Source organism: Perca fluviatilis, chromosome 19 (assembly GCF_010015445.1).
Source record: "Perca fluviatilis chromosome 19, GENO_Pfluv_1.0, whole genome shotgun sequence".
NCBI classification, from domain to species: Eukaryota; Metazoa; Chordata; class Actinopteri; order Perciformes; family Percidae; genus Perca; species Perca fluviatilis.
In genome coordinates this window covers 36,209,136-36,223,922 of record NC_053130.1, presented here as the reverse complement: position 1 = coordinate 36,223,922, position 14,787 = coordinate 36,209,136, and the positions used below count along the sequence as shown (strand labels likewise).

Genomic DNA, 14,787 nt, shown 5'->3' with positions numbered 1-14,787 from the left:
CATTGGCTTTTGCCGCTAGCCACTCCCCCTCTCACACTGCACACTGAGTGAGCACAGAGGGGGTCGAAGAAAGCAGCGGAGCTTTGGCAGCTAAAATGTGACATACACCTCAGACCCACAAAAATGTGCAAAGTAGCACTACTCTGGACTTTTGTCTTTGACTTTGAATAAACAAACGACAATTCCCAAATTTAAGGACGTTTCAGAATCACGCACATATGGAGGAAATATTTATTCATAATTCAAATTGAAAGTCCAAAGAGAAAACAAAGCAAGATGAAATTAAAAATATATTTTTTTTAATTTTCCATTTGGCTTTTGAATTTAATATTTGGCTTTTGAATTTCAATTTATCATTGGCTTTTAATTTTAATTTAATATTTAGGGCCCCTATTGAAACTGAAGGAATTATTATTATTCTCTTTCTTTCTTTCTTTCTTTCTTTCTTTCTTTCTTCTATTATTTTCCCGTCAAATGAATTGGCTTTTTGAGGGGCTTAACATATTCAAAAACTCACCAAATTTGGCGGTCGCATCAAGTCTGGTGAAAATTTACGTATTTTAAGGGTTTCGGGAATAGGCGCACAAAAATGGCTCGCTAGCGCCCCCTAGAAAGTTAAGAAAATTGAGCCCCTGCAGTCGTTTCGCGTAGACTCACGAAACTTGGTACACATATGTAACATGTCAAGATGTACAAAAACGTCATTACAGCCATACCCTAAACCCAACAGGAAGTCCGCCATTTTGATCTCAAAGTTCGAAATTAGTGCGATTTTGGCCATTTCCACATGTCGTACTTTACGAACTCCTCCTAGAGATTTCATCTGTTTAATTCTTCAAACTCGGTCTGTGCCATCTTAAGATATTAAAGATGAAAAGTTGTTAAAAAAAAACTTTTCGTCATAGGGCCGTGGCCGTGGCGGGTGGCCATTTTTGCGTTCGCCGCCGAAACAGGAAGTGGGTGTAAGTGCGGTATGCGTTGTCCGATTACCTCCGAAACTTTTCAGGATTCATGAGAGTCCAACCCTGAGGACAAATAAAGGCCGATATTTACTTAAAGTCATAGCGCCCCTAGTGGCAACAGGAAGTAGGCCTAAAAGTCAAGGTGCAATACTTTAACAAACTCCTCCTAGAGATTTCATCCGATGGACTTCAAACTTGGTCTGTACCATCCCAACACCTTAACGATGAAAAGTTATTAAAAGAAAAATTTGTCGAGACGGTTGTGGGCGTGGGCGACCATTTTGAGTGTTTAGCGATGACCAAAGAAGTTGTTGTAACTTGAGTGTATGCGTTATGGTATCTGCCCGAAATTTGTCACGATGGACAAGGGTCCAGGCCTGAGGACACCTACAGGCCAAAATTGACTTTTGGTGATAGCGCCCCCCCCTGGCCACAGGAAATCTGCCTTATATGACAAACATCATCCGATTTACATGAAACTTAGAATGTGTGGTCTACATGTGATACTGAGCCGCCCCCTATAATATGACCACGCCCACTTACTCAGGCCACGCCCCCTTTCATAACATTTGAACCGTTTAAGGTAGAGACTCATGCGAGGTGTCATTGAACTCAGCAGAGACTTCCTTTTTAATTGGTTATGGTTTGACCCGCCCCCTATGCTTAAGCCCCGCCCCCTTTCATAAACTTTGACCTTTTAAGATAGACCCTTGTGTGAGGTATCAATTAACTCAGCAGAGACTTCCTTTTTAATTGGTGATGGTTTGACCCGCCCCCTATGCTTTAGCCACGCCCCTTTTCACAGCTAATGAACCGTATGACGTAGAGTCTTGTGTGAGGTATCGTTGAACTCGGCGGGGAGTTCCCTTTTAATTGGTGACGATTTGCGGCGTCCGAGTGCCGCGCGAATGCACGGTCGCAAGGAGCGGCGTCCGCCGGTAACCCCGACGCGCGCAGAGGCGCGAGGGCCCGTCCATCGCTGCTCGCAGCTTTAATTGGCTTTTGAATTTCAATTTAACATTGGCTTTTAATTTTCATTTAATATTTGGCTTTTGAATTTCAATTTAACATTGGCTTTTAATTTTCATTTAATATATGGCTTTTGAATTTCAATTTAACATTGGCTTTTAATTTTCATTTAATATTTGGCTTTTGAATTTCCATTTAACATTGCCTTTTCATTTGGACTTGACACATGTCAATGTAAATGAGGAGGCGTGGCCCAAAGGCTGGTGGGAGGGTCTGAAACAAAAGGGGTGCAGAGGCACCTTATGAACAGCAGGGGGAGCTGACTGCTGAGGAGCATCTGTCTGCAGCTTCACCACCAGGCTGGGCTTTTATTTCACATGATAGAAAATGATGATGTAGGCTAAACGCTAACGACATTTCATGCAACAACCGTGAAGTTTTCATGTAGTTACTATAATTGGGCCCGTGTTAGTGAGGACTACATTAGGACTGTATTTAAAGCTGATTCTGGTTCCCAACTTCACCCCAGGTGTGTCTGTTTAAAACACTCTACACAGTTAATTTATCGCATAAAAAAGTCTCAGAAGTGAATTTAGTGGTGAAAAAGCAGATGGAAATTATAAAAAGTTTCCAGTTGTTTGCTGCTGCTAATACGGCAAACTCCCGATCTAGATTATAGAATCGATATTTTTTTTTTTTATAATTTCCATCTGCTTTTTCACCACTAAATTCACTTCTGAGACTTTTTTATGCGATAAATTAACTGTATAGAGTTTGAATATGGGCAGTTTTACAAACGTTGATGGCCAACTGCACATTTTCTCCGATGTCGTCAGAAGCTTCAGTCTGACGGGACAGCCAGCTGGTGGCGGCTGGGATCGCCTCCCTGCTGGCCAGCCAGTGATGCTCACAGACACCGCTGTCAGCTGGAAGTCTGAAAAAGTACACGGGCTGTACAAAAGGCCGTCAATCAGGAGTGATTGTTGTGAGTAGGCTACATGTTGGAGAATAGCGCGGACACGCACCTCACACCGCGCGCACCACCCGGAGAAAAAAGTGAGGGAAAGAAAAAGGAGAGGTCGCAGTTCGGACGATGACAATCCAGTTGAGATTGTGTGCGTCCTCGAGATCTGACCACACACAAACACACGTAGCAGAGCTACCCACACCCATGTTCCTACTGTTGCTTAATTAAATAAAACATCAAAAGAGAGAAGTTGTCTGTGTTTTAAACAGACACACCTGGGGTGAAGTTGGGAACCAGAATCAGCCTTAAATACAGTCCTAATGTAGTCCTCACTAACACGGGCCCAATTATAGTAACTACATGAAAACTTCACGGTTGTTGCATGAAATGTCGTTAGCGTTTAGCCTACATCATCATTTTCTATCATGTGAAATAAAAGCCCAGCCTGGTGGTGAAGCTGCAGACAGATGCTCCTCAGCAGTCAGCTCCCCCTGCTGCTCATAAGGTGCCTCTGCACCCCTTTTGTTTCAGACCCTCCCACCAGCCTTTGGGCCAAACCTCCTCATTTACATTGACATGTGTCAAGTCCAAATGAAAAGGCAATGTTAAATGGAAATTCAAAAGCCAAATATTAAATGAAAATTAAAAGCCAATGTTAAATTGAAATGCAAAAGCCAAATATTAAAGGGATACTTCACCGATTTAGCATTCAGCTTTGTATCAGTAGAAACCCAATAGTATTTCTGAAGGACCGTGCCTCCCTCCCTCATGTCCCCCTGAGACGAGAGATTTCTGCATTTGGGGCCTGGAAAAAATCTTCCGATGACGTAAAATGACGATTTTTGCGTCATTGGAAGATTTTTGGGCCAGTGGCAAGGTCTACAGCCAGTATTAGGATCTACTTCCGTATTTTTTCAACACGCCCACAGGGGGTTGGACTGCTGAGTCTGGCCGAGGTATTCCGAATGAAAACGACTGTCAGCCATCTTGAATCTTCGCTAAACAGGCTTTCGGTTTTCAGCAGAAAACTTTTACAACAATTATCTGCATTCAAACTACCGGACGTGTGTACCACCGGGATAAATCGGTACAGATCGGAGAATATGGAGGAAACGTTATTACAGACGCAATACTCGGCACACTACGTGAGCTTCGCCTGCACGGAGACCAGCGGTGTCGCTCAATGCCGCTAGCCGGCTACGGGACATCCTCATCGGCTAGGTGGAAAGCTAACGCTAGCTGTCCACCTGTCCCAGCCATCCTGCTTGCAAGTGTCTGCTCATTAAACAACATGCTGGACTACATCCTCCTTCAACGAAACTCCCAACGTGAGTTCAGTGACTGCTGTGTTTTTGTTGTTGTGGAAACATGCCTGAACAACAGTGTACCAGAACCGGGACTATCCAGCTACCAGGCTGCTCTCGCCGGCCCGTTGAGGTGGGCTGTGTTAAACGGACTGGTGTAGAAATAAAATCCAACTAGCTACTGCTAACTGCTGGTGGAGCTTGTGACTGTTAAATGCCGACCATTCGACATTCCACGCTAATTCACGGCTGTGTTTATACTCTGTGTTTAGCTACACCAATGCTAGTATGCGTTAGCTGAACTTTACGGATCCTGCTTGCAAGTGTCCGCTCATTTAGACCACAAACTGGACTACATCCAACTTCAACGAAACTCCCAACGTGAGTTCAGAGACTGCCGTGTTTTTTTTTGTTGTGGAAACATGCCTGAATAGTGTACCGGACTGTCCAGCTACCAGGCCTGCTAGCCCTCCGAGCTAGAGATGCTCTGTCGCCAGGTAAAAGAGGTGGGCTGTGTTAACACAGAGTGGCGCAGAAATGTGGTGATTTGTATCCATTTAACTGCTAACTGCTGGTGGAGTTTGTGACTGTTAAATGCCGACCATTCTACATTGCATGCTAATTCACGGCTGTGTTTATGCTTGGTGTTTACAGCCCACCAAGCGCTAATGCTAGTATGTGTTAGCTGAACTTCACGGAGCCTATAAAGTGTGTGTACTAAATGTAGCCCGTTTCGTATGTCGTTTTTATATAATGTCGTTTTTATATTAAATGTGTAACACCACTTGAGTCACGATGAAACGTTGTTTCGTGTATATGGTTGAAATGACAATAAAACACGCTTGAGTTGAGTTGAATGCCTCTGTCGGTCTGTCAAGCGGTAGGCGTGGCTTGGGAGTGGACTCAAAGGAACGAAGCAGGTGCATTCTGGGATTTGGTGTTTTTCATCCATATAAGACCAAAACACATTTTCTGGCTTTTCTCGGCCTAGAAGGCACAAATTTCAATTTTTTTTTCACATTTCTACTACATAAGTGACCCAATTTAAAGATATATTCAGCTTTCCAGCGGTGAAATATTCCTTTAAATGAAAATTAAAAGCCAATGTTAAATTGAAATTCAAAAGCCAAATATTAAATGAAAATTAAAAGCCAATGATAAATTGAAATTCAAAAGCCAAATATTAAATTCAAAAGCCAAATGGAAAATTAAAAAAAATATATATATTTTTAATTTCATCTCGCTTTGTTTTCTTTTTTGGACTTTCAATTTGTCTTTGGACTTTCAATTTGAATTATGAATAAATATTTCCTCCATACGCACATGCAAAGTACAACCAGCTACAGACAACAAGTGGCAGGCAGGGCGTGATGCCACTCATAGGCAGGCTACCAGACACTGTTTTTGAGTCACATCGTTGTCCGTGTTTGGTGGGAAGGTAACCTGAATGCCACACGCAGACGTGCAGAATGCTTTACAAGAGGGGGGAGGGGGTGTTGCCGCCTTTGAGTCTTTTCCTACTTCCAACGTTAGCTACAGGATTGCTGGATATACCAAACTAACTTTTCTTCACTTTCCTGGAGCATGAGCGGATAGCTGAAAGGAACATCGCGACTATTGTGTGGAATAAGGTTGGCGAGAGAGGGGAAACTCAACAAAAAGCCATTTGCCAACACTAAATATATATATATAAAAAAAAAAAAGCCAGACACTATATAGTAATAAGTTGCTGTGAGCTGTAGCCTACATTCACCCCTTCTAACCAGAGGCAGAATATAAAGTAACCTCGGAGATTATTCCTTCACAGCGCTGTGCAATGCGATAAAATCTCAGAGCTGAACCGGGCAGACACAGCACTTTTCATCAGACTCACCCCGGGTTAATTAAGTCTACTGCTAACTAGTAACATTACAGTCGCCAAAACACCCCCGCGAATCAAATCCCCTACTACACTGTTAACTGTCAAACCACTAAACCTGTATGGAAATGAACACCTGAAATGTTAACTTCGTTAACGATCCAACACAAGACCGTCTCTCTCTCTCTCCCTCTCTAGCACACACACACACACACACACACACACACACACACACACACACACACACACACACACACACACACACACACACACAATACTAATCTAATACTAATACACACACACAGGTTCTGGTGGTTGATAACGCAGATATGTGCTGATTAGCTTTCATAACGGGCCAGGTGGGTAGCACACTGCCATTTTGTGATTATACATTCTGAATCTGCGGCGTTCTCTGTCCGCTAAATCAGTAAGTCAGTAGTAGGGTATACAGTGGAGTTGCATTTGAAGTGGTTTGGGGTCCTTCTGCAAGTCATTTTGGGGTACAATTTGGTTTTGATGAATTCTACAAGCAGCAATACCACAGACCAAGCAACGGCCTGTTCCAAACAGGCACATTTTCAACAGGCCCTGCACTAGTTACATTAAATTGCACACAGTGATGTGTGCATGAAGTTTTGAAAAGTGTAACCACACTTGGACCGCTTCATCTGCATTTCCCTGATTCACTGTGACTTGAACAAGCTGCAGTGGCGTCTCCACCACAGCTCTGCTGCACCCCCAATCACAACAACAGCACTAAAACTGTAAAAATGTACACTATGATGGTTTAACTTTGCAATTACTCCACAGTTTACACATGTGCTGAACCGTAGGAGTGGATCCATACAGATCTACTACAGTCAGTTACCCCACTAGTAAACTTTTATATTACTGTTAGGCTGGTCCAGGCACAGAGAGGTTCAGGACTATCGGTTTAAAATAAGTTTTGGACTGTGGCCAGGTTGGCTCAATGGGTAGAGCAGGCGCACACATACTGAGAGGTTTATGCCTCGACGCAGAGGTCCAGGGTTCAAATCCGAACTGTGAGGATTTCCTGCATGTCTTCCCGCCCACCCCCCCCGCCTAAAGGCAGAGAAGCCCACATTTTTTTTTAAAGTTTGGATCTGATTTTATTAGGATCCCCATTAACTGATGCAGAACATCAGCTACTCTTCCTGGGGTCCACTGGTGATATTATCAGAATGAGAAAAAAGAAAAGGAAATGCAAGGGGTTCTCTTGGATGCTAGCTTACTGTTATGGCTAACTGGGACACTAAAATAAAGCACAGTAGAGTAATTACTTCCACCTGTGTACCTGAGGAAAAAATACACGCCGACGATACATTCAATTTGGTCCTTTGAAGTACAACATCTATCACAGTACTCATCCAAACAAATGAGACTAGTTTAAAAATTGAAACTATAGATCATGGACAGGACACCAGTTCTGCAGATTCACCAGTGCTGAGACCATCAAAACAAGACATTTATGTTAACAATGAATCTGACCTAGTGCTGACCCTCAAGCAGAATCAGATAGCTACATATAACCAGTCCTGGAGTCCCCACATCTGTGGAGCGGCAGTGTTGCCCTCCATCAAAAGGAGGGTCAGCGGTTTGATCCCAGCAACAACCTGTCCTCATTAAATCTCCTTCAGCAACAGTGTTTATTATCAGTCTCACTGGATAGCGTAAGTCCAAGTAAATGGCTTCAAGTTAAACTATTAACATATTAATATATGTTAATATAAAATATTCAGCACGGCGTCACTTGAATAACACAATCTTTTTTATATATGCCATTGTACATACTTGAAATCTACATTAATATATAACAATCCCAAGAATAGTGTACAAAAGCAACATCTAAGGATCAAAAAGCTTTAATTCCCTGAGAGAAAGAAGTAAACAGAAGAGTGAGCGCGATTGAGCACATTGTGATCCAAACCACTCCACAACCTTTTAGACTCAAAGCTTTTCTTCCAAAGCAGACCGAGGAAAAGCCCAGGTGATGTGAGCTGAGCCCGGAGTACAACTCCATTAAATCATGATGCAGCCACTGGACTGGATTTTTACTGCAGCACACCCCATTTAGAATGCACCTGCATTGTAAGTCCTAAACCCCCTTCTATTCACATTTATTTACAAAACTTGTCCTAAAATCATCACGTCATTTCTTTCTCTACGATCCAGATAGTTTAACAATGGACTAAAGGCAAAGAATGCCCAATCAATGGACCTTAACGGGGCCAGCAGTTGGATTATTGTATGTTGAACATTGGCAAACTTCCACCAAATGTTGAGCGGTGCCTCAGAGTCGCCTCTTGCAAATGTGCAAAAAATGAGCAGGTGGTCCCAGAAGCAGGACTCATGGCAGATTAAGAACCAGAACACTGATTTTGTTTGTTGAAAATGTGGTTTTAGAATAAATTCAAAAGCTAACTCCTAGATTTACACAAATCATCAGGGTTTTTCCTGGCTCGGGCCTACGCTCGACACTAAGCATTATCGGTCTGCGTTCACTAAAGGCAATGGGTGAAATCTATGTATTTTCCTGTAATTTCTTAGCATTTGATAAACATAAATGTCTATTATGCTTGAGTTAATAAAACCCCAAATAAAAATAATACTTTCATTCAGAGATGCACCGATTACAACTTTCCCAGCCGATACCGATTTTCTTTGAGTTAGGCCAGCCGATACCGATTTTAGCCGATTCCGATTTCATTTTTTCTAACCACTTTACAGCACACACAAATATTTATTTTCTATCTTTTCATTAATAGAACATTTTGCACAGAACATAGAAAAAAACAGATAATGGATCACTATAAAATAGAACTATATAAATGACTCCTGGTGTGGTAAATTCACACACATCTAAAGAGCAATGTTAGAACCATTTCCTTCTTTTCACATCCAATATCACACCAAAGAAATGTGATTTGGGTTTTTGTGTTGTCCCACCACACCCTACTTTTTCCTTGCAGGTGTTGCATATTGCAAACTTGTTATCTTCTGCTCACACGCTGAAGCGGGTACGCGCCACACACCAAAAAAATAAAAAAAATAAAAATAAAAGACTGTGCTGTGGCGTCCGTGTGCGTCTTTGAGAACTGTAACTCGTATAACTTCTGTTGTCAGTTAATTTTAGCGTTGACCGGCATGAAATCGGCATATGTCAGACTGACCTGCAGGTCGCCGGTCATGGCCGAGCATGTGAAAACCGGCCAATTCCAGTCACCGGTCGGTCTATCTGTGCATCTCTACTTTCATTACAACACTGGAAGGGGGAAGTGGAGTGACTTTGAGGGATTGGGGTGTGCGGTTGGGGAGAGGCCCTTCTTTTTCCTGGTGGGCTTCAAACCACTGTGAAAGGTGCATGCTGCCACCTACTGTTCTGCTTGCTACGTGGAGGTGCGGTTAAACATCAGGAGAGTCTGCCACAGCCCAACTCTGGACGGTAAAACTGAGATCCATTAGCCAGCTTCACAGTCCAAACAATGCAGCCCTAGTTACATGTATGTGTATCAGCACATCAGTGCATATTACCTACTTTGTGTAGCCCAGAAATTGAGTAAAACATAGCAATCCCACAGTACCCATCCCTCTTTAATACGACGATACAGGACGCCTCATTTTCATTCTGTTTTATCTGTCAGTATTTGTGGCATACTATTAGGTCCAGTTCGTCTTAATAAATAACGTTCATAACCATCTATTTCTCTATGAGCACTTTGGTGATCAGTCCCTACTCTCTCGGAGTTGGACAGTATGCGGCCCAAGCTGCACTCTAGTGTGAACACAAAACAGAATCAAGAGCAAGAATAAAGTGAAGCGTTTGATAACCTTTCATAAACCTGGTAAATTCAATGGAGCAGCAGACCTTTGTTAGATGATGTCAGAGATCGGAGCTGTGAATCTTGAAGAAGAATGTATACTTGGAAAATGATTAGATGATATAATTGGATGAGGATTAGCACCTCTAAATCTGAGGCCATGGTTCTCAGCAGGAAACCAATGGAGTGCCTACTCCAGGTGGGGAATGAGTCCCTCTCCCGAAATGAAGGAGTGCAAGTACATCGGGGTCTTGTTCTCGAATGAGGGGACAATGGAGCGGGAGATTGGCCGGAGAATCTGAGCAGTGGAGGCAGTATTGCATTTGCTTTATTGCAAAGCTGTGACGAAAAGAGAGCTGAGCCGGAAGGCAAAGCTCTCGATCTACCGGCCAATTTTCGTTTAAAGGAGCCAGTTGAGGTGGTTTGGGCATCTGGTAAGGATGCCCCCTGGGCGCCTCTCTAGGGAGGTGTTCCAGGCACGTCCAGCTGCGAGGAGGCCTTGGGGAAGACCCAGGACTAGGTGGAGGGATTATATCTCCACCCTGGCCTGGGAACGCCTTGGGATCCCCCAGTCGGAGCTGGTTAATGTGGCTCGGGAAAGGGAAGTCCCCTGCTGGAGCTGCTGCCCCCGCGACCCGACACCGGATAAGAGAATAACCATGGAAGGATGAAAATGATTTGAACATAGGACCAGTTTTTGGTACCTTTCTCAGTGCGTAGCCTCTTGAAGGAGTCTGTCTTGGAAAGGCCAGGATCAGAGATGACTTTGGAGCCCAGTTTGACTGTCAGGTTGATGGACTGGTAGCCCTGTGGCAGCTTGCGGTCGTACAGGAGTGTCAGTAGCTGGGCCAGAGTCATCTCAGGTGGAAGGGGCTGACCTGGAGGGGAGATTCACCTAATTAATAACTCAACTTTGGCTGCTTAGTTGCAGTATTTTAATTCAAACCCAACGATGTCCTACTGCCAGATGTGAGTCGACATGTTAAGCTTGCACTTCAATATGTTGTACCTGGGAGCAGCTTGTGGTAGAGGTGGAAGACAGGCACACTAATAGTTTTGGCTGAAGGGTCCACACCAGATGAAGCAGTCAACTTGTCACTCATCACGCGACCCCTCCTCGATGGAGGTCTGGGAGGGGTTGAAAGAGCTCGCTTGGACTGGGACTTCAAGCCTGATGACAAACACAGACAACATGGAAACATCACAGGCCTGTTAGACGATGACAAACAGCAACAGAGATACATGTTAATATTACCAAAAGCTTAGTTATTGTGCCAGTATTACATACATCTGATCATTGTAATGCCAAACCACTGCTATGTGTGATCTCTGTAACTTCTCCAAAAAGACCAAATTCCCGTTGTAATTCTCAGTAAGTCCAAGTTACATTTCACATTTTGAAATGTGTGCTTCAAGTACACAATGTGGATGCATATATTAAGAATTAAGTATAAAGCATTGTTTTTTTTATCTTACAATAAAAATCCTTATTCTCACGAAGAGTTCAAATCAATGGAAGAGGATTCCTTTAAGTGGTACCAATGTTAACGGTAAGGCAAGGCAATTTTATTTATATAGCACTTCTCAGCAACAGTGCAATTCAAAGTGCTTTACATAAAACATTAAAAAGCAGTTAGAAATTAATACAAAATTAAAAACAGATAGAATACAGGAATATAATTCACAGTGCAGTACAATGAATTAAAAAAAGGCAACGTCAAAAAGATAGGTCTTCAGCCTTGAGCTGAAAGTTGCTGCGGACCTACAGTTATCTGGAAGTTAGTTCCAGATATGTGGAGCATAAAAACTGAATGTCGCTTCCCCCTTTTTGGTTCTGATTCTGGGAACAGCAAGCATCCAGAGGTCTGGATGGTTCATAGTTTACAAGCAGATCTCAAATGTGTTTTGGCCCTAAACCGTTTAGGGATTTATAAACCAGCAGAAGTATTTTGAAATCTATTCTTTCAGTCACAGGAAGCCAGTGTAAAGACATAAGAACTGGGGTAATGTGATCCACTTTCTTGGTCTTAGTGAGGACTCAAGCAGCAGCGTTCTGAATCATCTGCAACTGTCTGATTGTACACACAATTTGCAGTTCGGTATGTACCTTGGATTTTAGGATCATGGTTCAGTACATCTTTGTTAGAACAGGAAAAACAAAGAAAATGCGGAAAATACCTTCTTTTGAAAAGTATAAACATTCAACCGTGGCTTATTGGCCACCCATTTGTTTTAGTGATTGGTTTGATAAAACAGCGCTGCCGCCGGCACATCAGTAACTGTTGGTAGAGTACAGAGAGTAAATTCAGATGAAGTTCTGTGAGAAGGTGATGAGGGAAAAGCTGCTGACATCAGGAACACACCACAGTAACTGTAGAAAGCACTGTGATGTGTCAAAGTGGAGTTTCTAAAGAGACCGTTACTCTGCCCGGACTGCTTTTCCTCTCGGTCCATTTCACGAGAATGAGAAACTCTGTTGGAACGGACTATGTAGTCAGCGAGCGGTTCCACCTGCTTTAATCTTCTTTTCAACTTAATTTGTTGACTCCATCCTTCTGGTTAGCACTGGCTAAATCCCTAGACCTGCAGTTTATTTTCTTAACCACCCACTCACACTGTTCTCTTCATATAGGGTGAAAGTTTAAACCACCAGCTCCCGTGACATTGGGATTCCACCAAGTTTTAAGAAAATCTGGCCAGTAGTTTTTCTGTTATCCTGCATCATAAGACTGACTGAGATGCACACGTGGTTCAAGCACTTTGACCATCTGCTTTAATTTGGTATTCGTTCGATTCGAGATTCGAGCGCGGCAATATATATGCAGCGATAAACACTCCGTAGCAGTTATTATTTTGGCCGCCAGAACACCGAGGGGAGAACGACTCGCCTTTCAATCTGTTTTTGTTTTGTGAAATGTTTGAAGTGTATCCACAAACGTACCTGACTTCAGATGAACAATGTGGCCATACAGTTTGGAACAAATTCTTCCACTGAGCCTGACTAACCCGGGTAACCCAGCAAAGCCAACCAGCATAGTACACCGACAAACGTTCCGGGTAAAACTCTCGCTCCAGAATTTCTGTTTTGCGCATGCGAGTAGAAGACATTAATAGATTATTTTGGCGTACCTAACCAATGTAGCATGCCAAACCAAATGTCCTGCAACAAACGGTTTGGGACGAATACACATACAGAACAGACCTAGTGTTGGATTAACCATTTGGCATGTGGCTTAAGTACATGTTTACCGTGGGTAAACAATCTACACAATGGCCTTTTCAATCCGATAGGCATGATGTCAGTGGGATAAGATCCAGCAGCCATCCCAGGTTGGCTAATGAGCTGATGGCTGGGTTGCCATTGGACAAGGGGTGTGTAAGGAACAGATTCAAGTACCTGAGGCCACAACAACACTGTAGTTGTCCTGGAAGCCACTGTCTGCTTTCATCTTTTCCTTCTCTTCATGATTCTTCTTCTCCTTGTCCTCCTTCTGCTCATTGATCAGCTTGGCTGTAATGCTGGGTGTGTCTGTTCAGATCAACAGAAGACGGCATGAAATCAGATGAGTTACATATTCCTTTTAGGAATTAGGACTGCTAAAGACAGGAAAGGGGAGAGAGACGGGGAATGACGTAGCAAATGGCCACAGGTTGGAATGGAACCCGCAGCCGCACTGCAAGGACTGAGCCTCTGTACATGGGGCACATGCTCAACCAGTTGAGCTACCCAGATCCCACACTTTTTGTTGGAGTTTAAGGTCCAGGCGACATGTTGGCTGATCTCTATAAACAGATATCTGCATATGAATGCTGACAAATAAATTAAAATTGGGTTCCGAGATTGCATTTTAGCCAAAGAGTTCTGCCTCTTTTGCTCTCCACATTGACTGTTTACCTGCATGCAACCAAAGCCCTCTCAGACGTGACAAATACTACTTGGAGTACAAGGTTTTATGTATTGAAACATACCAGACACCCGGTCCAGGACTTCAGCCAGCGTGGTGGAGATGGGCAGATTGAGGGTGCGGTACTTGTGGCCTGCTCCATACATGGGGTGCTGGATCATGTGGCTGGTGGCATTGATACGTCCTTTGTATAACTGAGAAGAAAACAGGAACATAAGGGTTTTGTGTCAGCATGTTCTGAAAATATAACGATCTGCTTAGCTACAGGAAATTTCACCAACTAAAAAGTATTGAGGGTATTACGACGTCAACAGTTCATGGGACCAGTATGTTTTTTTTTTTCTTCTTTTTAAAAGGCAGATATGAACCAGTCAAATGTTTTTGAAAGGTTTTCAGAGAGGTCTATGCTGACTCCAAAGAGATCATGTTGGTTTTACCGTTCCTTTTTCATCTTCCTTTACTTCAGCTGACAATTACTATCAGTCAACATAAATGTTAAATGTGTGCAATTCTGCCAGCGCTGCCAATGTTAGAAAAAAGCAACACAAATGCATACCACTGAAAACACACAAACAACTGACAGACCAGACACGTTACCTATGGAGGAAATATTTATTCATAATTCAAATTGAAAGTCCAAAGAAAAATTGAAAGTCCAAAAAGAAAACTAAGCGAGATGAAATTAAAAATATTATTTTAATTATATACATTTTCCATTTGGCTTTGGCTTTTGAATTTAATATTTGGCTTTTGAATTTCAATTTATCATTGGCTTTTAATTTTCATTTAATATTTGGATTTTGAATTTCCATTTAACATTGCCTTTTCATTTGGACTTGACACATGTCAATGTAAATGAGGAGGTTTGGCCCAAAGGCTGGTGGGAGGGTCTGAAACAAAAGGGGTGCAGAGGCACCTTATGAGCAGCAGGGGGAGCTGACTGCTGAGGAGCATCTGTCTGCAGCTTCACCACCAGGCTGGGC

The 14,787-nt window shown here is 42.9% G+C and overlaps 1 protein-coding gene across 1 annotated transcript in view; it reads right to left on the bottom strand.

Moving 5' to 3' along the window:
• Positions 1 to 14,787, bottom strand: part of birc6 (baculoviral IAP repeat containing 6) — a 164,152-nt gene that overhangs the window by 72,229 nt on the left and 77,136 nt on the right. Inside the window, 4 exon segments of the mRNA XM_039784797.1 lie at positions 10,604 to 10,777; positions 10,909 to 11,070; positions 13,297 to 13,428; positions 13,869 to 13,998. Coding sequence (XP_039640731.1) covers positions 10,604 to 10,777; positions 10,909 to 11,070; positions 13,297 to 13,428; positions 13,869 to 13,998 — 598 coding nt within the window.